Here is a 25,220-nt window from a genome sequence, read left to right on the forward strand (position 1 = left end):
CTGCCAATCACTACGAGCGACTAGCACAAAAAATGGGCGTGGCCTAAACGCTCCTTGATGGCACCGGAAACTCTAGGGTAGTTATCACTCTAGGGGGAGATAACTCTATGGTTTCAACTCCCTGCTGTGGGGTCCAGCAGATTGTAGAACGAGAGTTGTTGGGTACAAGGCACATACCTGCCAACTCTCACGCATTGGGCGTGAGACTCACGCAATCGCCCCAAAGAAAAAATGAAGATGCGTGAGAAATGCGTGAGATTTTTGCCCCAATTTCCACAATTGTATATATACTATCATTGATACATCAATTGCCCCAAAACCAAATCTCACGCATTGCCCCACTTTTGGGTTGGCAGGTCTGACAAGGCACTCTGTTGGCTTCAGCAAAGTATAACAATTTGACAACCTCACGTTGTTCAGCTAAACCCTGCTAGATAAAACGAGTTCGTCTTCATGTTGTCCAGCAGGGTTTAGCTTCGCTAAAATCTGTTGGCTCCAGCAGTTTAATGAATTGATAAATCGACAAATTCAACAGTGGGGGTTGTCTCCTTTTACCTCTATTTAGCGCTTCACACTGATCGTTTGTTCAGTCTAATCAATGATATACACCCCCTCATATACATGGGACTGTATATTATTGGTCTAATACATGTATCAATAATTACAGTTTGTTGGAACGACTCTTAACGTGTTTTGACAGTTATTATTTCATCCTGTCTGCAAATGTAAGTTTTCACATGCTCTTCATAATATACTACTAAGCACCGAGTACGTATTCGCGTATGTTTTTATTAATTAAAATTGTCTGTAACTCTGTAAGCTTGTAGTCTTTTACACTCGAATAATCGCCTTTTTGACCAAGTTTTCGTCTTAGAGTCTGTCGCCGTACCATCTATAAACCTGTTTACGACGTCCGCAGTTCCTCCAGTGTTTCCGGAACATGTGAGTTCGAATTACCCGTGAAACAGAATTATCTTTTTAATACATTAACAAAGCGCTGTCTAATAATATTTTATAGTTTTGTTGCGTAATAGAAATTATTCTACTTACTATCTGCTTCATAGTATGGGAAAAAAAGCTGAGAAAAAGCGATTACAAAAAACCAAGAGGTCCAAATCGACGCTAGTGTTTAACGAAGACGCGAGAAAGTAAGTTGTTAACCTGTGTTGTCAACCCCACAACACTGTAACCATACCTGCCAACTCTCACGCATTGGGCGTGAGACTCACGCAATCACCCCAAAGAAAAAATGAAAATGCGTGAGATTTTTGCCCCAATTTCCACAATTTTATACATACGACCATTGATACACCAATTGCCCCAAAACCAACTCGCACGCATTGCCCCACTCTTGGGTTGGCAGCATACCTGCCAACTCTCACGCATTGGGCGTGAGACTCACGCAATCACCCCAAAGAAAAAATGAAAATGCGTGAGATTTTTGCCCCAATTTCCACAATTTTATATATACTATCATTGATACATCAATTGCCCCAAAACCAAATCTCACGCATTGCCCCACTCTTGGGTTGGCAGGTCTGGTTGGCAGGTCTGACTGTAACTCTAGTATAAAGACTGCACTAAAATGATGAAACTATAACTCATTTACTTTTTGTAGTAAACAGGTTTTGTTGTTGAAATGAAAAATAGGTAACATGATCTTGAAGACAACTAGTAGGAGTGGGTGGAGATAACTCTTACTTCTGGCGTATCTGCGATACAACCTGCTACAACCTACAGGAGGGAGCTAAAACCAACTCCCTTGTGCTCTGCTGGAACCAACAGAGTGCGCTGAACCCAACACTTCCTGTGATACAAGCTGCTGAAACCAACAGGAGGGAGCTATTAAAACCAACACACTTGTGCTCTGCTGGAACCAAGAGTGCCCTGAACCCAACTCTTTCTGCTATACAAGCTGCTGAAGCCAACAGGAGGGAGATGAAATCAACTCACTTGTGCTCTGCTGAAACTAACAGATTGCGCTGAACCAATGCTTCCTGCGATACAATCTGCTGAAACCAACCTACTTGTACTCTGCTGAAACCAACAGAGTGCTCTAAATCAACGCTGCCTAAAATGCAACTTGCTAAAACCAACAGGAGAGGACAGAACTCTATAAGAACACTAACTCTTCAATTTTCATCATTATTGTAACTTTCTCCGGGCTGGCGGTCAGTTGTTCAGCTGACAATCAGGAAGTGATAGCATTTTGCCAACAAAGAAACAATTTTGTTCGAGTAACGTACCCGTGTGTCTTTCTCAGGAGCAAAACACAAGCTGAGTTGCCTAAAATATTGCAGCAGTGTTTATATTACATAAACCGGTGGCCTAGAGATTAACAGCTATTGTTTAAACTGACCAGTTACATCGCTTTGCCAACTGCTGACTTTGTAAAATTTTTACATTCGTAACAATTAAAAAAATTATTAAGCGACAACTAGCCATTGCACTGCAATAAACTAGACACTAATAAAAAGCCCATACAATTTTACATATATACCATGTAGAGAACAGTAGGCCTACTCTTGAGAAACAACAAGATCTTGATAACGAAAAAGACTTAAATACAAAATCATATTTCAAAAATACGTACAAACAAAAATCGAAAAATATTACTTAAATGGCGCTAGTACTTAATCGGAACAGATAGCTAGACTATTTTGACAAGCAATCTATATAAATATAAATTATATTTATATAAATATATATATAATTTAAATGGAGCATTTAAATAAATTCTTCTAACATGCGAACTGCAAAAATAAATTTGTTAAAGATTGTTCACTGCGTACGAAATTCTATAAATCTCGATAAATGACGTGTCATCTTTTCTAGGTCAACCTCTGTTCCAGAAGTTCTTTCTTTATAGGCCTATATATTGGCTTGGTCGCCTCGTATTTCCATCAGTCCATCAATAATGAATGCTCATGAAGTTGTTCCCCCATGGCCCTTTTCAGGACCATAACTCATTTCATAGAGTTTGCTCGCTAAAATAGCATTCCCGATTTTTTAGGTTCACTACACCAGGTTGTATTTTTAGCAGCTCCAATTATGCTGCGACTTTCTACATCTCTTTACAACCCACTCTGACTCACCTCCTAATAATATTTACAAACACAAAGCTATTATGCAGTAATCGCACTCGTTTGGGACTGTCAGATTGTAGTTTAAGCTATTGAGTGTTCTGTGATGCACTGGCTAAATTGAACTTTCGCATTCGACCACTTATTACAATTTGTAGGCCAAAAGCTCAAGATAAATTGCCATGGAATGAAACTGATAATTGTTCAAGTTTTATTGCTGTTCAAAACAGGATCAGCAGGTCTGACGTTAACTGCCGAGTAATATCTCAGTAATAGTTCAGCAACCTATCGATGAACGACTTTGTAATATTTTGTAGCGATAGATTAATAGTGCATAAATTGTTGTAAAGATTTTCAGCAATTTCCAGCTGTTAAAGCTTACAGTAGAAACAAATAGATGTTTTATGCCACTGTGATGGATATACAAAGAGTAGCAACCTGTGCAGCTAACACCTAAACAACAAAAAATCAGTATTAACATTGACAATAACTATGTGCCGGCAGTCGTTAGTGCTAGGCTATTAACAAGCTGTAAAGTTTCCAGGGTGTGTTGTATTGCTCTCATAATGTTGTATTACATTTATGTAATGTTTAGTGTAAGTTGCAATGGCTTAACTATTGTGTACAAATTTGGTTGGGTAAATGGATTGTACTCCGCTGTTTTGGTTGGTTTTCAACATAGCTTGGATGTTGTAAGAAGAATGTGTTATCACTTTAGTTTTTACGACTGTGAGGCATGGCCTCAAGCTAATTGAATTTTGAGCTGAATGGCATTTTGCTCTATTAGTGGAAGTGTTCATATTAATCAAGTATTTGCCTGAGCATTATATCTTCACGATTATGTGCAAACTATTAAACACTGTGCTGACTTTGGCAGCATCGTACTAGTTGTAACTGGCTGCTTCAAAACGATGCCTGCAAATTAATATGTTAGTTTGAATTATTATTGCCTAGGTGCTTCAAGCAATGACATTCCATTATTAGGTATAGGTTTTCCTTTTCAAGAATAGCTTGCATTTTTTATTTTAAGTAATCTCAAAGTTTTTTTTTGTTACACCTGCTCACCACCTATTAGTTCCTTTGTTCCTCACACACATCTAGTACAACCAGATTCAAAATGGAGGACACCTGTTTCTGCCCAAATTGTTTTTCTATTATTGCTGCAGTTTTTCTTTTTTAAATTATTTTAGAGAATGGCTAACCAGCTTTAGCAAAAGGAAAAAAGAGCGCCAGGAGAAAGCTAAAAATGATCTCGCAGTTTTGTTGAAGGAGGAAAAAGTGCGTCAGCGAGAAGAGGTGACAAAGCATTTAGTGTTGTGGTAATTGATCATATGTTTACAGAGTATAGCATGTGCTAAAGAGCTAATAGCATAAATTGTATGTTTTACATCTTGTAATGGCAATTATCAAAATCTGTGGTGCGGTTATTGAAAGTTGTGCACCCTTGGTAGTATTTAAGCGATGCCAAGGCTTATGAGCAGTTTTCAAGTTTTATGTGGATTTTTGGTGTAATTGCAAGTTTAGAGAAAAGACCAAGAAGCTTGAAGCTAAATACTTGGAGAAAATAAAAGATGTGGAAGAAATATTAAAAGAGAAGACAGAAGCCTACAAATGTGGAGACAAAACTGTCGAGATCACGGAGTACAATCTAGTAGATCAAGATGATATGTTGGGAATAAATGAAGGGCAACAATCTGAAGAGGAAGATCAGGTGAGATTTTGTTTCGTCTGACATCCGTAATAACAACTTCTCACATAATTATTTTGGATACTGTAAATCCTCATTTATAAATTGGCTGACGAAATGCTTTGTAAGGTGACTACTGAACCGCCAAAAATAGTTTTGAAAAAGTAGTACTTGTTCAAAAATTTATCTTAGCAAGCCTAATGTGTGAATGCATATGTTGCTGATCTATATATATAAATCTTGGTGTATGTCCGTCTGTCCGTCTGTCCAGCTACAACTATTAAAATCTTGGAATGAAAAGCTCTCATCATGCTGGATATGAACTCATGAAGATTTCAATCGCAAGTTTGTAAACCGAACATCTTACTACAAGTCTACGAAGGTTCTTACAATTGCACCACTCTTACTATATATATTTGTACTACAAACCCTTTTCCCTATTTCACATGCTAAATGACGTACTATTTGCTACCTTGCGCCTACGGGTTACGATGCCCCTGTTATAAAATATTTTTTGCCTAAATCTATAAAACACGATGCTTTTTCTTCCTCGCCATACTAGCGCGAATTCGTTTTCCGCCTTACAATAGTAACAAAAAAAATGTTAGAAAGTAAAATTTGGCACTTTTTGCACTGATTACGACGAAATATCGATTTTCATTTGATTTTTGCAGTTTATAGTAATTGTATCATTACCAAATCATCTGTTTTGGAGTTTGCATACTTGCTATATATGTCACATCTACATTTATTTGCTTTCCTAATTTATTTCATCTGATCAGAAGACTTTTTTTAGCCACCCTACGTTTTCCTTGATTCTGATTATAGCACATTAATTTATAGGGATTACTTGTCACTTACCTTGCATTCAACAATCATTAAATACGAGCAAAATCTGCTACTTTTTTTTATGTAGACCTTTGGCATCTGTTTTTCTTTTAGAAGTTTTTTCAATTTATAATCATTACCTTTTTTAATTTGTAATTTTCAAATGTGCCGTTTCAATTTCGAATCTGTGACTCTAACAGCAGAATTTCAAACTTCAATTTCCTGTTTTCCTTTGTGGCAAAACAGATTATCTAGCTATTACTTCCTAATTATTTCACATTCAAACAACTTTGCAGTTGTTTTATTTTTTCTTTCAATTTATTTTAACTGAACAAAACACTTTACCCATGATATAAATTTTAAAAGTTAGAATGGCAAATGTTGTATATGTTAAATAAAAAAAATTTTTTTTATCAACTATTACTATGATTATTAGGATTATGATGGTTTATTATTTTTTACAAGAACACCGTTTCGTGTTGGTTTTACCACAAGAGACTTATGTTGCATTAGTAGATAACGCGCTTCATAATAGTACGCTTGCTAGAGAGATCAGCGAGTAAATTTTTATTCCAGTGCATTGAATAATCATAGTCGCCATACCGCCTAATTGGAGAGTGCGAATAATCTGTATTGCTTTTACTTTTCAACATTGCGAAACTTGGAAAATTGAATGATAGAAAGTTACTCCAGAGCTCATATTTCTGTTGTTATACAATTTGAAAGGGTTTTTATAGCTACCTATTCTTCTTCTAAAATTCAGTTTTTCGGGAACCAATAAAACAAAGGTGTTCTTATTTAGTGTATTAATTCGAGTGGCTAAAAACTTTTCAAAATGCATTTCTAAACAAGTAGCTGAAATGCCATCACCTTTTTTTCGAAAATGAATTGTATTTATAAATGAAAAATTTATGATTTCCTAAGAACAATTACTAGACAGGTCAAATGACAATCTGTTTTGTAAAAATCGAAACCCTTTTACTAAAATAAATCTACCAACATGGTTTTTGGACTTGTCTATTCACAATTTGTGAGTGGATAACCCCTTCTGTCATGTAGATTTGAGCATGAACTATTTCCATTAATGCTTGCACTATTATACAAGGTATTTGAAGCTGAAAGAATAGAGCCGACCAACATATATGACTCTACCGGATAAAACCAACATCAGCATTGTAGCTATTATTCGATGTGCGATTTTCAACACATTCAAGCTTGTTAATAATTCACCTTGTTGTTGGCGCTCTTGGGAATTTTGCATATTCTTGTGTTTGGTAGAGGTTAGGAAGAGTTTCTTGCCAAAAAATGATAACACTGTGTATGAGTATTGACAACTTATGGTTGATTCAGTATAATTATCATAACTTTCACCTCAGGCAAGGGCTGCATCTTAGTTTATTGTTTCATTTTAGACTGATAGGACCAGTGATTGCGATATATCAGAAACGAAAGAATCTGGAACAGCTCCTCCTCTCATGAAAATGCCAAAGAAGTAAGCTTTCCTTATATAAACCTCATAACTAAGCAAATTAGTCTGGTTCCAGTGTTTTTGTAAGCTTTATCAAGAATTGGGTTTTTATTATCATTAACAGTGATATGTTTAAAATGCAGTTTTGATTTGTGCGTGACAGAGCTATTTGCCTTGTAACATGTTTTATAATGTGATTGATTGATCAATGTACATCACAGTTGTGGTAAATGTAATGAAGATCTGTGTAGAGGGCACTCTGCCAGTTACTATTGATTCAGATTGTAGCTCTTATCTGTTGAATTCAAAGAGTCACATGACTCAACTGTACATGGTCACACTAGGTGGAGAGCTGGACCCTAGCTCCAAACGGACTTACAAGTTGACTTACAAGTTGATATGAATTGTAGTCTACACTAGGAAGATGATGGCCGTAAAATGAGTTGATATTGTAGGATGAGTAATGTCGCTGTGAAGATAGAGAAAAGGCTTTACAAGTTGAAGAACAAAAGAAAAGTATCTAAACACAAGGCGAATATAAAGAAACAGCAGTTAGAAGCGGCAGGAAAATCATCAATGAAAGGAAAACAAAAGTTGAAGACAAAAGCTGGTCGGAGTAGAAAATGACAATAAGCTTTATTGGAAATAGTATATGTAAAACTACACACACTTCTATACTATAAACAGGCCAGACCTCTTACTATTGTTAATGTACTCTAAAAGCTTACAAATATAAAATAGGTATGTTAATAAAAACGCATTCGGCCAATACAGTACCTAATTCTGAGTTGTTTCGTTAAAAGTATATAAATATAATAACTATAACAATGTCTGCACAAGGTTTCAAGCAATACTGTAAAGAGAAGTATAGTGTTTCTGTCCCATTATTTATAACGAGTAGGTTTTGCCATATTGATTGTCAAAAATAAAGAGCTGAGGAAATCTAGAGGTCAGTCTAGAGGATTCGTACATATGTGGAAGGAAAGAGTCCTTGAGTGCTTTGTGAATCCAATGAACCAAGCCACCAATTTGGATCCATCTTTTTTAATACCATCAATATATCCCCTTTTTTGAATGAAATCTCTCCATCTTCTTCAGCTTGGAAGTCAAAGAGCGCTTGTACTCGTTCAATGTACTACAACAATTCATTTTTAAGCATGATATAGTTTAGAAACTGAATGATGAAGGCTTGTTTTCATGGTAAAACGAACATCAACTAGAAGTGCTTACTATTTATTCATTGGCGAGATTACATTGTTGGTTGACACTTAACAAATGTTCTATTTATTCTTCTATTATTCCAAGTTCTAAGTATTTTGTTTCCTTCACCAGTATGTCTGTTATTCATGCTAATCCTAGAAGACTTTCTATATTGGTGATAACATCAAATGCTTAGACCTGACTGCACACAGTTGTAGTTGCTATGATCCAAAAGTGTAATGAAGATGCGATAAAGTTAGTGTCTCATTGTAATTGAATTCCAGAGGCAACTAAATAATCCAATAGCCCATTGTCACTATCATACCCTGGTAGATGGTAAGTCAGCCAAGCTGCACCGTCATGAGTGGCCATGTCATGTGAAAAACGGCGCCTAGTGTGACACGCCCACAGAGGCTTTTGGAAGACCACAAGATATGCACAAGGCACCATTGATGAAGGCTGATCCCATGATAAGGTCTGCTCAGAGACATGAGGGCGATGAGAATATAATTTTTATTTTTCTGTGGTTAGCTATTGTTTTTTTTTTCCAAACACAGCTTTTTTATAGAAATATATGCCATGCCTAGGTTAAACTAGTACAGTATTTTGTTTTTCAGAGATGTAACGCAAGTATTAGTTCATGTGATAACTAGCAACAGTAATCTCTGGTGCCAAAAATATCAGCTACTATTTTGTACATGTTCGACAAAATCTTTTGGGATTAACCTTAGTTTTCTCAGCTCTCAACTAATGTGGTCAATCTTAGCCCGCTTACCTCCCGGCATGCAAAGGAAAGCTTAGCAACCATAAGCAAGCCATGAAGCCATATAGTGTTCGTGGCTGATAACCTATATTTACCAGTTATGTAGGTTCATTCCAAACGAAATTGCCAACTTTTGCTTTGATATCTAATCGGAGTCCGACAGGATGTTATTTTATCACATCTAATTAAATTGCGCTCTAATAATAATTTGATTATTTTTATTGCTACAGGCAAGACAGCTGCCAATTCAAATTTAACTTGTTGATGCTTAACAAAGTGCCCTTGTGCTGCTGGTTGAATGGTCCGTTTTTAAAACAAAGCAAAATGAAGCAATTCGCTTGCAGGACCTGGATGTACAACACTGCAGCTGCAGATCCTAAATCTAGCTACTAAGCTACCTCCGCTAAATCTACAGTTAAAATCTACAGCTAAACCGTCGATACTATGAAAGATTGCATTATGAGAGATGCCCTTTTAAAGGAGCATATCTTGGTTGGAATTTGAAAAATGTTAACCAAGTTTGTATATTCTACAATTGAGCATGGAATAATGGAGACACTAACAGAATGTAGGTGTTTATAAACCCACGATTTGTACTTATCAAACACTCATATACAGCAGGTTCTCAAATACTGTGTAACACAAATACTGTATAACACAAAGGTCATGTTAACTTCATACTAAAGACGAGGCACTTGAGCATTTGAATTTATTGACAGAGCAGTAAGCCTCTAAATGGCTTCCTGCTAAAAAGCAACTATAAATGATGGGAATAGGTTGAGCCAGTTATAGCAGTAAAACAACATGATTTAGTAATCCATCACTAAAATCAGCAGCTTTACTATAAATAGAAGTTTTGGGCAGAGGATCACAATCTAGTTGCCAACTAAGTCTTACTTGAAAGAACAAGCAATGCTATTTTAAAGTGATTAATGGATGACCTAGGAGAAAACTGCCTATATGCACTTGACATTTAGAGTGAGGCTAGTATTTGAAGGGGAAGGCAAACAGTTTTCAACAAGAAAAACACACTTTCACTCTTACATCATTGTGGTTTGTAAGTTCCGTGGTGTAAAGCTATATTCAATGCTTCTATTTTAGTTACAGCCTGACATGCTGCCAACACATTTGATTCTCACATAACATGATCCAAAATACCAAACATATCGTAGGACTTTTATTTGAACGCCATGGCGCTATATTTTTCCCTTTCACTTTTACCTATATTTCGCATGCCCCTTCAGGTACAAGAAATTTGCTAACTTATCTCCAACTTGCAGATTTTGTAAATAAATATGCATGAGGAAGATGGAACATGTATATGTCTCTACCAGCTGATACATATTACTTGAAATTAACCTATGATGATTTTATAGCCTGTGTTTCAATTTGTTGGAGCTTTAAAGTTTATTCTATTTTAATTTTGAAGGCATATTTTCATTTTATAACTATACTTAACTATACTTAACAAGGTGGCATGAAATCTCCTTGCACTCATCCATATGTTTCCTACAGTTAGCAACCAAACTTAGCTTTTTATGTGCAATAAAGCAGGGTTACGAGCGTCGATCTTTTGTAAGCTGAGTTCAGATTACCGTAATCATGCTATCAAATAATAAGCTATAAATCTGCAAATTTATAAATTTTACATGTATAATAATCTATCAAATGCTACAAATATATATTCAAGGACAATTGACAAACACATCATAGTTATAGTTTATACAGAAACAAAAATTAACATTTTAAAACAAAAGTATTAGCGTAGTTTGCTCAGCGAGTTGCGTTCTGATTGTCGATTCTGTTTGGAACCATTTTATATTCTTCTGGCTGTTCAATACGTTCCACAGTGTCGTCTGCACAGCTGAGCTAGTCGATATTAGCATTCAAACGATTTTTAAAACAGCAAAACTTTTACGCTATGCTATTTTTGAACAGAAACTTCTAGCATGAATAAAAAGAAACCTCGTCTAGTCAAATTATCCTAAGAACATTAGCCTCAAAATATATAGCAACACAGATTCCATCATAGATGCAAAAACCTTTTTGAATACACTGAAGTACCAAGACCACGTTAAAAAAGGAACTACTATTAGCCTGATGCAGTTATTAAATATTTTCATGGTGTTGCAATCAAAGTTATTAACATTTTTATTGATAAAGGATAAAAAAGTTTTTTTTATTCTTTTTGTGGAGTTGGAAAACAGACTTACATACAAACTGGAACAAAGAACGAATTAATAGTTATTGATGTACTATTATTTGTTAGGACTTCAGAATTTAATACTTATTACTTAATACTTCTTTATTAGTACGGTTTTGTGGACACTCTTCTACTGATCACTTGCTAATGTCAAATAGTGGCAGCCAAATAAAAGTGGCATTCAAATAGAAGTGGCGTTCAATTAGAGGGTGGCACCCTGTTTTTCAACCCTTTTCTTATAGTGGCGCTTAAATAGAGGTGATGTTCAAATACAAGTTTTAAAGTAATTTACCTTTTAAACATTTAAGACAGAATGCCTCGGCGGTACCTTTATGAGACAACCACAAAAGAATTTGAAGAAGTTTCTATGAACTGTGTGTATGTAAAGCAAAAAACAGTTTTGTGTTAGAGACATCAAGAACTGATTGGAGATTACTACATAGAACTAATATCGTATGGCTAGTTGTAAGCGGATACCTTAACATCTCCATGTCTTACTTGTCTTATCAAGCTAATGGCTATTACCTGCTATTGCTAGTACACGCATCAGCAAGGCTATGTTGTGGCTGCGTGACGATTCGTCCACAGACTAAAATCTTGAGTCCATTATAACCAATAACACGTTTTAGATCAATTAAGACAATAAAATTATTTTTAGTTAAACTTCACTTACTCTTTACAAATTTTGCATTCTTTGAGTGAGATTTGCACATTTCCATAGTATTATTGCCATTACTATATAGCCATGGCTTAGAATTCCTGGATTTTCCATAGCAACTGTTTTAACGAGAATTGCAAAATAATAGTAAGAGCCGCATGAGGAGACAACTTCAGAAACGCTTATTTGTTAAATTTTTTAGTAAAAAACTATTTTAAAAGTAATGTGAGGTTATTTTATATAACAAACTATGGTTATACAACATATGGAACAAAAGAGTATGACAACATCTCATTCTGAACAAGTGTACATGCAGCCATATCTATAACTTGAAGCTTATGTTGTTTTAGACAAGGTCATGTGACAAACTGTAAAATGAGGCGTTTATAGAATTGTTTCAGCATACCGAGCAACCATACATTGATGATCAACAAATGGTAAAACTAGTAGTAATGTATTACTTGTACTTGTTAACACTGAGAGTAAAGTATTATCTGTACTTGATCACACTGAGAGTAAGGTATTACCTGCACTTTTCAACACTGAGAGTAAAGTATTACCTGTACTTGTTAACACTGAGAGTAAGGTATTACCTGTACTTGATCACACTGAGAGTAAGGTATTACCTGCACTTTTCAACACTGAGAGTAAGGTATTACCTGCACTTGATAACACTGGGAGTAATGTATTACCTGCACTTGTTAACACTGAGAATAATGTATTACCTGTACTTGTTAACACTGAGAGTAATGTATTACCTGTACTTGTTAACACTGAGAGTAATGTATTACCTGTACTTGTTAACACTGAGAGTAATGTATTACCTGCACTTGATAACACTGAGAATGAGGTATTACCTGTACTTGTTAACACTGAGAGTAAGGTATTACCTGTACTTGTGCAGACATATCTGTCAGATAAATATTTTCCGACTGGCTCAGTGAGGATGTCTTGTGATACTCTATCAGTTCATTAATGGAATTAAACTTTACCGTCCAGAGAAAATATTTTCCCCTCTCCATATCTCGCAGCACCTTGAAATGTTGAACGGAGCCACGCCATCTACACCGACAATACAACAAAGGTAAGCATAAAATCGGAAGCGTTGAGCAATAAGCGAAAGTATTGCCCCTCCAACAGGCATCTGTTGAGCGCAAGGCCAAGGAAGACTGTAATCAGTAATATCCGACCAATAACGAGAACTTACTTGACAGATAAAGAGAAGTTACCGGAAGCTTTGTCTCTCTCACTCGTTCTCAAGAGAAAAGCTCCATCTGGTTGTTTGAACTGACCCTGACTTTTTTCAAGGAGTAATCTCTCACTATCAATACGAGTTATCTTGCCATGGTACCAACTAAAAAGATAGCCTGCCTTAAGAAAACCAGAACTGCCCACTATACACATCGCTCTATGAAAGTTAGAAGGATTAAAATTATAGAATAGATACAATGAACGAGGTCAATAATACAAGTGTGCAGATCCTATGTACATAGCGGCACACAGATGTTGATTTCCCCAAATATGGGTACGAGTGGTGGGGATAGATTTAAATATGAACTTCAACAAAATTGCAACTATGGCGTCTAAAGTTACACTTGAGCAAAGAAACTGACAGATCACACTGCAACAGAACACAACAGCCGGTATCAATAATAAGAGAGACAGGCAGCTGCACAACTAGTGACGTCATGTATTTTCCCGGTGAACGTTTTAACAATGATCAAGTTTTAATCTTGAAACATTTTGGCAGTCAGATCAAATCAAACATAAAAAAAATCGCAAATGATGGAGAAATACCGATACTTTCTGATAACATCTACCAAAATTGTCTGTAAGTTCGTCTTTAAGGAATGTACTTATGTTTAGGCTTGTCGTATATCTCTCCTTAGTAATGTGGTGCTAATTCTATCATCCTTTGTTTCTGAGCAGGTTAGCAAAGGAGCGCGAAGGAAACACATTATTAAACGAAAAACGTATACATAAAACTGAAACATACACAAATAACACAAACAATTCTGAATATGGAGCTGAACAGATCTGGCGACTAAAATTGAAGAGATCAAGGTCACTCAACAAGGTCACTCAACAAGGTCACTCATCAAGGCCACTCATCAAAGTCACTCACCAAGAACGTCATAAGACTGATGAGTATGCTTATCTACCCAACTAAATACTAGCAACTAGAAAGATGCTTGTCATCGAGCTGTGTTACAGCTCTTAGGCAAGCTGGCTAAATACCATAAAATTGTCTCACGAAGACCTTATTTCTGATTAAAATTAACTTATACGTCCTGTAATCATTTTAGCTAAATCTATAGACTAGGCTAATGTCACACCTTTAAACATTTGATATATGTGTACATGTGTAGGGCAGATTATCATCTACTAATTTATAGACTAGGCTAATGTCACACCTTTAAACATTTGATATATGTGTACATGTATAGGGCAGATTATCATCTACTAATTTATAGACTAGACTAATGTCACACCTTTAAACATTTGATATATGTGTACATGTGTAGGGCAGATTATCATCTACTAATTTATAGACTAGACTAATGTCACACCTTTAAACATTTGATATATGTGTACATGTGTAGGACAGATTATCATCTACTAATCTATAGACTAGGCTAATGTCACACCTTTAAACATTTGATATATGTGTACATGTATAGGGCAGATTATCATCTACTAATTTATAGACTAGACTAATGTCACACCTTTAAACATTTGATATATGTGTACATGTATAGGGCAGATTATCATCTACTAATGTACAGACTAGACTAATGTCACACCTTTAAACATTTGATATATGTGTACATGTGTAGGGCAGATTATCATCTACTAATTTATAGACTAGACTAATGTCACGCCTTTAAACATTTGATATATGTGTACATGTGTAGGGCAGATTATCATCTACTAATCTATAGACTAGGCTAATGTCACACCTTTAAACATTTGATATATGTGTACATGTATAGGGCAGATTATCATCTACTAATTTATAGACTAGACTAATGTCACACCTTTAAACATTTGATATATGTGTACATGTATAGGGCAGATTATCATCTACTAATGTACAGACTAAACTAATGTCACACCTTTAAACATTTGATATATGTGTACATGTATAGGGCAGATTATCATCTACTAATTTATAGACTAGACTAATGTCACGCCTTTAAACATTTGATATATGTGTACATGTGTAGGGCAGATTATCATCTACTAATCTATAGACTAGGCTAATGTCACACCTTTAAACATTTGATATATGTGTACATGTATAGGGCAGATTATCATCTACTAATTTATAGACTAGACTAATGTCACACCTTTAAACATTTGATATATGTGTACATGTGTAGGGCAGATTATCATCTACTAATTTATAGACTAGACTAATGTCACACCTTTAAACATTTGATATATGTGTACATGTGTAGGACAGATTATCATCTACTAATCTATAGACTAGGCTAATGTCACGCCTTTAAACATTTGATATATGTGTACATGTATAGGGCAGATTATCATCTACTAATTTATAGACTAGACTAATGTCACACCTTTAAACATTTGATATATGTGTACATGTATAGGGCAGATTATCATCTACTAATGTACAGACTAGACTAATGTCACACCTTTAAACATTTGATATATGTGTACATGTGTAGGGCAGATTATCATCTACTAATTTATAGACTAGACTAATGTCACGCCTTTAAACATTTGATATATGTGTACATGTGTAGGGCAGATTATCATCTACTAATCTATAGACTAGGCTAATGTCACACCTTTAAACATTTGATATATGTGTACATGTATAGGGCAGATTATCATCTACTAATTTATAGACTAGACTAATGTCACACCTTTAAACATTTGATATATGTGTACATGTGTAGGGCAGATTATCATCTACTACGGTAATTTATTTTGTTTAAACGAGTAAAAAATTTTTGGGGTAAAACTATATGTAAATATAGTTGAATTTGAGCAGCACCTTATTAAATATACGCTTTTCGTTACCTAGTTGAATGATAACCAGTACTTACATTGATAAGTTTAGTAAAGTTAGAATTAATTTTCAAAAGAATTTGAAAAGCCGACTTAGGCTTGGCATGGCCATACATAATCATTCCTAACTTGAGAGGCAATTGGTATTTCTTTAAACTGAAAATTGCATATTGTTCAGCCCAAAATCTTCTTTTTATCGATATGTAAAATAGCTAATTTTACAAAATTCTTCCATTCCATAATAGTACGATAAAATAGTTTGAAAATAGTTTTTTTTTCTGAATCGCCCCTAAAATGCTGGAGTTTATTGGCTATAAGAACAAAAAAATAATGCTACACATGTTTATGACCTCCCATGTTAGCCATGTTTATCATAATGAGCACTGAAATATCAAGCATCACGACGAATTATGAGTAGGATTGTAGAAGTTGTGTGATCAATGTTTTTTTTTGTATTCTTTGAAGCTTGAAGTGGGGAGGTTCTTTGTAAGTTTGTACAATATAGAAATATTGACCTGGGCTATTTCTAAACTATTTAAAAAAAATTCGTTTCTAGACCTAATACTTACCGAGAAACTTCCGAAACCAAAAGCGCCTGCAAATACGATAGGTGGGCAAGGGTATATTACCAGTCAGATCGGTTGATCAAAAACTTTGCGAAAACAGTTTCAATTGGTTGCAGCAGAATCAGAAACTCCCAGAGATTTCACATAAAAACATTCACGTTTATTGTGTTAATAGTTTCATAGCAATAAAATAAATTAAACTGGATACTTGGCTCTGGTAATTAAGCCTTCCTTTTTGATTGCTGATTTTGGAAAAATAATAAAACCAGTTAATTAGCCGATGTAAGATTTCAAATAAAGTGTATCTTGTACAAAATGTTGTGGAAAACACAGCTAACAATTATTTAGCTACTGTTAGAAGTTGCCATGCAACAAGCAAATAAACATGGCAGTGTAGGGGGTAGAGTAGATGTATGTACTCAACCTAATGTAGGGGGTAGAGTAGATGTATGTACTCAACCTAGTGTAGGGGAGTAGAGTAGATGTATGTACTCAACCTAGTGTAGGGGAGTAGAGTGGAGGGTACTTACGGGTTATCCCTGAGTTTAATATAATTAGCAGGTACAAAGCCCTCTGTACCATGGAGTTCAGCTTTATACCAATTTTTGTCTTCTTCCACATCAAGGACCTAAAATCAACAGTTTGTAAACTTTTTGAAAAAGGATGTAGTCATTACGGCAATAGTCACACGAGTGATTATTCACATGTAGATACTACAGCAAAACGCTACTAGCATGCTTAACAAATAAGTCAAAGGTCAGTACGGATGAGGTCCTTAGACTTTGCCAGATGAACTATAAAACGATAAAAATCATCCACCACTTTGAATAAAAAGTCTGCCTCCTTTCATAAGTCAACTAGACTCTAACCCTTTACACCTGTAAATTTATAAACTAAACATTGAACTTGAACAGCGAGTTTCTGAAGCCTGCTTTGATCTCGGATACCAATTTTTTAGGAATAATTCATGCCAGGACAAAATAAAAATTACATAACTTTGAGCCAACCTTTATGATGTTTCCTTTTCGAAAACTTAGTTCATCTTCTGCAGAAGCGTTGAAATTATGGCACGCTACTGCTTCCATTGATGTACTGAAGAGACCAATCTGTCAAGGGAACTTTTTTATTTGCATTATCAAACGCGGGTCCAAAATTTGGGTTCCTGTAAAAAACGATATGAGATTGATAGATTGAAAAAAACTTAAAAGATGAGCAATAGAAAACATGACTCCGCTGAAAAATTAATAAAATTTTAAAAGCAAATCCAGTTAGATTTTTTTGAAACTTTTGACACATTCAACTATCAGAATTGAATAGAATTCAACAGAATTCAATTCAACTATCATATTCAAATAAATATATTATTGGATGAAACAGCAAATAACTAATCAATAAATAATAAATACAACTAAACAGTAAATATATTTTTGCATGTTTCACTTTGAGAGGTACTGCTAAGGTCTTGAGTTGAGTCAAAATGTTGTGTTCAAGCCAAGCATAACACCAAACTAATCAATATGCACAAAATATGCACAACAAATGATCGATGCATGATTTTTAACCAAGTAATAACAATGAATATGCACTGTAATATCTCTCCTGTAATAAAAACTTGCAACATATGTACTTAATTACATGTGTGTAACATATCTTGGCTTTCCACAACCATTCATTCTGAAACCGGTATTTTGGAGTTTGTAGAAGCGAAACTAATTGGTAACTTGCCAGTTCAAACTTAACACCAGCATTGCAACACACGCGTTTGCAGTTTCAACAAAAAAGTTATTTTTTAAAAATAGGATTGTAACTATGCTCTGGTCTCTCGTTTGTAAGACAAAAGACTAGACCTGTAAAACCTGTAAAACAAGCAACTATGTCTGGCTGCTCTGCTCCTGGTCTGGTACCAGGAGCAGAGCAACCGGACCTCTCTGGTCTGGTACCTGAGAGTTCTTTGTAAGTTTGTACAATATAGAAATATTGACCTGGGCTATTTCTAAACTATTTAAAAAATTGTTTCTAGACCTAATACTTACTGAGAAACTTCCAAAACCAAAAGCGCCTGCAAATACAATAGGTGGGCAAAGGTAAATTACCAGTCAGATCGGTTGATCAAAAACCTTGCGAAAACAGTTTCGATTGGTTGCAGCAGAATTAGAAACTCCCAGAGATTTCACATAAAAACATTCACGTTTATTGTGTTAATAGTTTCATAGCAATAAAATTAATTAAACTGGATACTTGGCTCTGGCAGTTAAGCATTCGTTTTTTATTGCCGATTTTCGAAAAATAATAAAACCAGTTAATTAGCTGATGTAAGATTTCAAATAACGTTTATCTTGTACAAAATTCTGTGGAAAACACAGCTAACAATTATTTAGCTACTGTTAGCAGTTGCCATGCAACAAGCAAATGAACATGGTAGTGTAGGGGGTAGAATAGAGGTATGTACTCAACCTAGTGTAGGGGAGTAGAGACCTGTGGTCTGGTACCAGAGAGTTCCAGACCAGAGAGGTCTGGACCTCTCTGGTCGAGACCTTAACCAAAATCCAGCAGTCGCTGGTGGTATCTTGTAGCTTGACAATTTTATTTGAGAAGTAAACGAAGTCTCAAATCTAGCTAACCAATCAAGAAGTTTACATTTCTGTCTGTGATCCTTTACTCAGGGTGACTTTGAATACTTAACGCAACTGTCGAAATCAGTCTCGCAATTGGTAATAGGAGCCAGATTAAATTTTTTCATTCAGAGGAATTTAGCAGTTGGCGACACTTCAGGTGAGCGAGGTGCAGTATGGTTAATAACATAATGGTTCATAGGCAGCAACAGATTTAACACTGAAGTCTAGTCTTGTATATACAAGCTTGTACTCTGATTCTACACTGTACTACAAACTTTCCATCAACAGTGAAAGGATGTAGAATAGCACATTTCCTTTGTAACTGAACACCATTTTGAAAAAAACAATGAAAGAAACAGAAATCAAATAGAATGAATAGTTCTTATTTAACACTTCCTCAAAAAAGTGATGTTTTAGAATAAATAATAGTTGCAGTACGCTGAAACGGATAGGTTGTGTCTGTTTTTTTATGAATAGAAATACAACTTGTTTTACTGTTAAGCGCATGTTGCTAATTAAAAGAAGCTTTCTAACTTAATCTATTTTTGAGTTTTCATCACCAAAAACAACAATTAGTGTGTCATGAGAAGATAATGCGCTATCAGCAGCCATTTTTCATTTCTTTGCCAGTTTGGAATGCCCTGAGTATTTTTGGTGATATCTGAAGAATTAATAGCGTAATCCAATTCAAACTTCGGAATTATACTGAAAACGTATCATGCAAAAAGCATCAAAAATTTCATAATTCTACCTAAATCGGAACTGCAAAAAAGCAAAGAAAAACTACATAGTCGAGTTTTCTCGAATGTAGGATACGGTGAAAAAAAACATCTCCAATTATCTGGAAGCCAGGCTTCTAAGCAACTAGTTCCTCAAGAAAAGCTAACGGTTTCTTTATTATATCGTTCCATTGGTGATAAAGACTAGAAAGGTGACAAAATAACATGACCCACAAAATTGCAAGAGTCTACCAATATACAATCTAGTGTAAAACCATCCAACTCTCAAGTCGTGCATTGATGTAATGATGAACAAAAATATTGTAGAGACAGTAGATGCTTGGCTTTGAGGTGAAGTCTGTTGGCTTGCATATTCATAAGCAATGAAGTACCTGATATCATTTTGTTGATATGTTCGATTGCTAGACACTACACTTCAGTAACTCCTGATCACCATCTATCAACTTTAGTGTGATAGTATTTACTGTCTTCATCATACAATCTCTCAAATCCACTTTGTCATTGCTTGTCATTGTTTACCACTTACTCATTTGCAGCGTCATAATAAAAAACATATTTGCGATACGGAATAACTTAAAAGCAATTTCATAGCATGCGAAGGCTCAAATTTAGAAAAAACCTGCATTTGAACACCACATTTATTTTAAGGCCACCTATATTTGAGCACCACTATAATAGGAGAAGGGTTGAAAAATAGAGCGCCATTCTTTGATGGAAGGCCCCCGATGTTTGAGCGATACTTTGACATTCATCTCGCTAATTAGTAATCAAAGGTACTTAACCAGCATATTGTACTAAAAGACCAGTGCGATTTCGAGAGATTTTGAGTTTTGTGGGCCTATAATAAATGCATTGATCAAGCAACAAACATGTGAATAAACACACCAGGATCATGGTGCCTGAAGATTGAGCCTAATACATTTGAGGCTTTGACAATCAATTAAAATGCTCCTACTGTGTAGTTGCGAGTTAAACTTTCTCAGAGCACTACGAGAACGTGCCTATAAACTTTGGCAGACATGTCGAGCAGGCACGAATTCGAAGATGCTAATCGTCAAGTCGCTCGAGGAATGCGGACTGACACACGGTCTAAATGGCTGTGAGGATAACAAGATTCATCGTTTCAGGCCAGACGGCCCGATTAAGACTGGACCGGAATGTCTCCAGCAAGCGCGGACCAATGCTGGCATTATCAATAAAAATGAAATTCAACTATTCGACACTGACACGCAAGTTCTTTGATCATTGAAGTGTTGCAATGGCAATGTATCAGTTGATTTTCAACAGTAAACATTTTATCACTTACAACTAATCACCATGTTATTTTGTATAATATGCCTTGTACCATATTTCTTGTATTATAATTGTTAGTTGATTGTTATTTTATCGTTCGTAATTTGTTAGATTATTTTATATTATAATTTTATGTTAGTTTATTTTATCATTCACTATTGGTTAAATTATTTAGCGTTGGAGTTTCATGTTATCATTTGTTGTTCGTTAAACTATTTTATGTTATAACTCTATGTTATCTTTCAATATTCGTTAAATGAAATTTAACTTACCAAAATCCTAAGCAGCTCAGTAAAAAATTGAACATTCAAATAAAGTTTTTACGGTATATGAACTCATATGAAAATACCTCCTAGTGACTTCAAAAGAACTTAAATCCATGTTTCCTGGTAAAAATGTCTGTAGATGACTGGATTCCAATGTCAATGTTTTATGAGAAGAGAATAAATGTTGCTAAAAAATTTAATATATGCTTATAATTATACAAACTTCTTGTAATTCATTTATAAGTTTCCATTAAAAAATGTGTGATAGTTTGTTGTATTGCATAATGATTACAACAACATATACCTTTTTCATATGGACAACTCTAGTTTTCAACAGGTTTAAGAAATCATGTTTCATTAGAATGCAAACATAAAAAAGAATCAATATTGATAACATTGATGAATGTCAAAAACACACGATGTTGCGTTTGCCTTAAAACTGTCCGAACAGTAAAGTGGAGCTATAGCCAATTCCAGCAAGCTGTCAAAAGGTTTGTATTAGCGATGGTTCATGGTGGCCAAGCCTGTTACACACAGCGCTATAAACCTGCTATTTGTGTTCAGGTGTTTACTGTAAGTCTTTGCGTTTATAAACCGCATGTTCCAGCTATGGTATATTCAAATTCTTTGTTTATAAACCGCATGTTCCAGCTATGGTATATTCAAATTTTTTGTTTATAAACCGCATGTCCCAGCTATGGTATATTCAGATTCTTTGTTTAAAAACTGCATGTTCCAGCTATAGTATATTCAAATTCTTTGTGTTTATAAACCGCATGTTCCAGCTATGGTATATTCAAATTCTTTGTGTTTATAAACCCCATGTTCCAGCCATGGTATATTCAAAGATTTAATTCATGATGCACTTCTAAGAAAACAAAATGTTCACATAACTACATTACATAGCATCCCTTAGTATAAGGATGACCAATGCTGAATACTTTAGTAACCTATTACTGCAGAAATAAATTACGAAGTCATAGCGACTGCAACATTTTTTAACACACCTGTGACTTTGATACCTTAACAAGTAAAAGTAAATACAGAAATATTTATCATTTAATAGGAACTTTCGTATATCACATGAATAGGGTTGGCAAGAACAAATCTAATGATTTAAATCCCTGATTTTTTTTCAAAGAAAAAATTTTGATTTTTTTAATAATTATGCAAAAATCAGTGTTTCTCGACAAACTATCTTGTTTTGATGTATGTGTAATAAATCTGTAAACAATCCTGTCATAAATTAGCAAGTGAGATGAAACTAATTGACTGCATGCATAATACAACACTACAGAAGAAGCGTTGAAGTTAGGACCTATAAGTTTATTCAGTAAATCTCAATGCATGACTAATTGTGAGGTAGCAACTGCAACTGGTAGTTTTTCCTCACAACTCTGTTTAATGAATGACATTTTAACATCAAACCCTTTACTGCAATCAGCCCAAATGCGAGCATTGAAGAATTTTATCCACTTTTGGTTTCAATCATTCAACATAAGAAACCGGCTAGGTACTAGAAACACCAGCAAGACGGTAGTTGATCAACTACGTTTTGATTATCAACTACGATTTGATCAACCAAAGAAGAATGCACTTGAATATTTCATAATGCCTTTTATGTATCTGTATCTTTTATGTATATTCATTCGTACTTTGTGTGAAACTGCTAGTAGCTCTACTCCACTAACTTACAAGTAGTTTGCACAGTATAAGTTTATATGTCTGTTGAACGTACGAAATATAAGAAGTAGCTCATATCCTGCTTCATAGCCTTCAGACACCGTATGTTGAAAATTCCACTGTATTACAAGACAAATATTTGCCCAAATTTTGTCAAATGCATTTTGGTACTAAGTATAGCACCTCGCGCTATGCTGTTTGCTGATGATATAGTAATTTGTAATGAAAACCAAAAACATCTAGAGAAAAGGCTTGAGAGTTGAAGAGGCTTGGAAGAAGCTAGACTAAAACTTCAGCAGTTAGTCCCTTGGGGAAGTACGGAGACCATGGGGGCCACAGGAATATATAGTATATAATAGTAAGCTGCAAAGTGACCAGCTGCCCATGTGCATCCTTCCAATATTTGGGCATCACCATAGATCAAGAAAAATGATGCAAAAAGGAATTTAAATTAAGAACTGGAAAAGCTTGGAATAAATGGAAGGAATTAACCCCAGTACTCTGTAATAAAAACATTTTCATTAAGGTGAAGGTGATATGTAAAACAGTTATAAGACCTGCCCTGCTACACAGTAGTGAAACTTGGTCAATCACTGGTCAGCTGATAGAAAGTATTGGCTGATGTGACAAGGCGATGCTTAGATATTATCTTGATATAAGAAAACAAGCAAAGGTTGGAGACATCGTGTAAGTGTGTGTCTGCAGAAATGAGCAAATAAGCAACAATTAAGATACACTGTAGTTACATTTTTGATTAAATGAAAAAATAAATGAAAGCTTAATTCCTGCATATTAAGGTATGATGAGGCCCACATGGGCAGTCACACTGCAACTAGTCGAGGCGCTGGATTTTATCAAAATTTGAATAGCCGGTTTTGATTAATCTAGGCCTAACAAGTGGCTCCTAACAATTCTTTTTAAAGCTATTAAATGCTGAAACTTTGCGTAAGTCTATTGGAAGACTTCCATTGTGATGGGATTATGTATTCAATTGTCTTTTGACTGAAAGCAGTATAAAATATTGGTAATGGTAGATTGGTTTTCAAAATTCTAGTATTATAGTAATTTTTTTGTAACTTTATAATCACTTAAACAAAATTTTGAATTTGATACTGGTAAAGTTTATCAACAGGCAGCACAAAAAGCGAGATTAAGGACCGAGATTAAGTCAGTGCCGGTTTATCAAAGATTATGTATATTAGAGCTTTTGTAAAATTAATATTTTTTTGAATAGCAAAATAGAGCATTTTTACACAATTTCATATGCTGATGAAGAGAAGGTTAGAATGGTATAGCCATATATGATTAATTGCCACTTCCTTCTTTTGTTCTTCAGCCAAATAGATTTAAGTAGATGATCATGTGTATGTTGCTCAGTGAAATGCTGCCTTAGAACGTTATTTAAGGTTTTAGCATATTATTTCGCGCTTGTCAAACCGATTCCACAATAATTTTTGAAGGTTATGGAGATCAGTTATTCATGAATTTAATTCATTGGCCAGTTTTAAGTAACAAAAGATTGATGCCGAGTTTATTCTTTCCCATTACATGTTTTATAGCATTTTATAACATATAGGTATAAAATTCCTTTCCGATCTTTTGTTCCTCTAATACTAAGTTTTAGGAATGCAGAAACCTCAGATGAGCTTCTATTTAATGTCGTCGGAGTTCTTGGTTTTTATGCTATCATTCTGACTGTGTATTGGATTGAACGCATTCAGCTTGACATTGCGGTTCAGTGTGTCAATAAACAAGTTACTCGTTGCATTCATATCTTGCATGTTGAAGCTTTTTTATCGTGTGACAAGTTTTTTAGCTTGTTCAATATCGAACAAGTTGTTGGTGTATACTTTTTATTTGTACTGCATGGTTGAAGTGACTTTTGCCACGAACGTAAATAGTTCTTATCACACAAAATAATATAAAAATTGAAAACTTTTAAGAACTAACCTCAATAAAAAAAAACACTTTATTCCGACAGAGGCGAAGTTATAAACAAGGTATTATCAACTGCCGTTTTCCTTTATGGCGGTTGTTGTTATTAGGCGACGGTAATTATACCAAATCTTACCAAGTTTCGAGCCAAACATGAAGCACTAGCCGCTGTAAAACATCTACCGCTGGAT

The 25,220-nt window shown here is 34.9% G+C and overlaps 2 protein-coding genes across 3 annotated transcripts; one reads left to right on the plus strand and one right to left on the minus strand.

Moving 5' to 3' along the window:
• The first annotated feature begins 940 nt into the window (after positions 1 to 940).
• Positions 941 to 8,012, plus strand: LOC137395084 (nucleolar protein 12-like). The gene is made up of 5 exons (XM_068081875.1): positions 941 to 1,148; positions 4,274 to 4,379; positions 4,603 to 4,794; positions 7,011 to 7,090; positions 7,522 to 8,012. Exons 1-5 carry the CDS (start codon positions 1,066 to 1,068, stop codon positions 7,691 to 7,693), a joined length of 633 nt encoding a protein of 210 aa, XP_067937976.1. The 5' UTR covers positions 941 to 1,065; the 3' UTR covers positions 7,694 to 8,012.
• LOC137395083 (growth factor receptor-bound protein 2-like) lies at positions 7,684 to 25,211 on the minus strand. Of its 2 annotated transcripts, none has more exons than XM_068081873.1 (6): positions 25,166 to 25,211; positions 17,505 to 17,659; positions 17,028 to 17,125; positions 13,098 to 13,244; positions 12,781 to 12,952; positions 7,684 to 8,201 (listed from the first exon to the last, which is right to left on the minus strand). In XM_068081873.1, exons 2-6 carry the CDS (start codon positions 17,580 to 17,582, stop codon positions 8,022 to 8,024), a joined length of 675 nt encoding a protein of 224 aa, XP_067937974.1. In that variant the 5' UTR covers positions 17,583 to 17,659; positions 25,166 to 25,211; the 3' UTR covers positions 7,684 to 8,021. The 2 variants fall into 2 exon arrangements, with proteins under 2 accessions (XP_067937974.1, XP_067937973.1); XM_068081872.1 differs by having other exon boundaries at positions 25,045 to 25,173.
• Positions 25,212 to 25,220: the final 9 nt, after the last annotated feature.

The sequence above is a fragment of the Watersipora subatra genome, chromosome 4, assembly GCF_963576615.1.
Source record: "Watersipora subatra chromosome 4, tzWatSuba1.1, whole genome shotgun sequence".
Lineage (NCBI taxonomy): Eukaryota > Metazoa > Bryozoa > Gymnolaemata > Cheilostomatida > Watersiporidae > Watersipora > Watersipora subatra.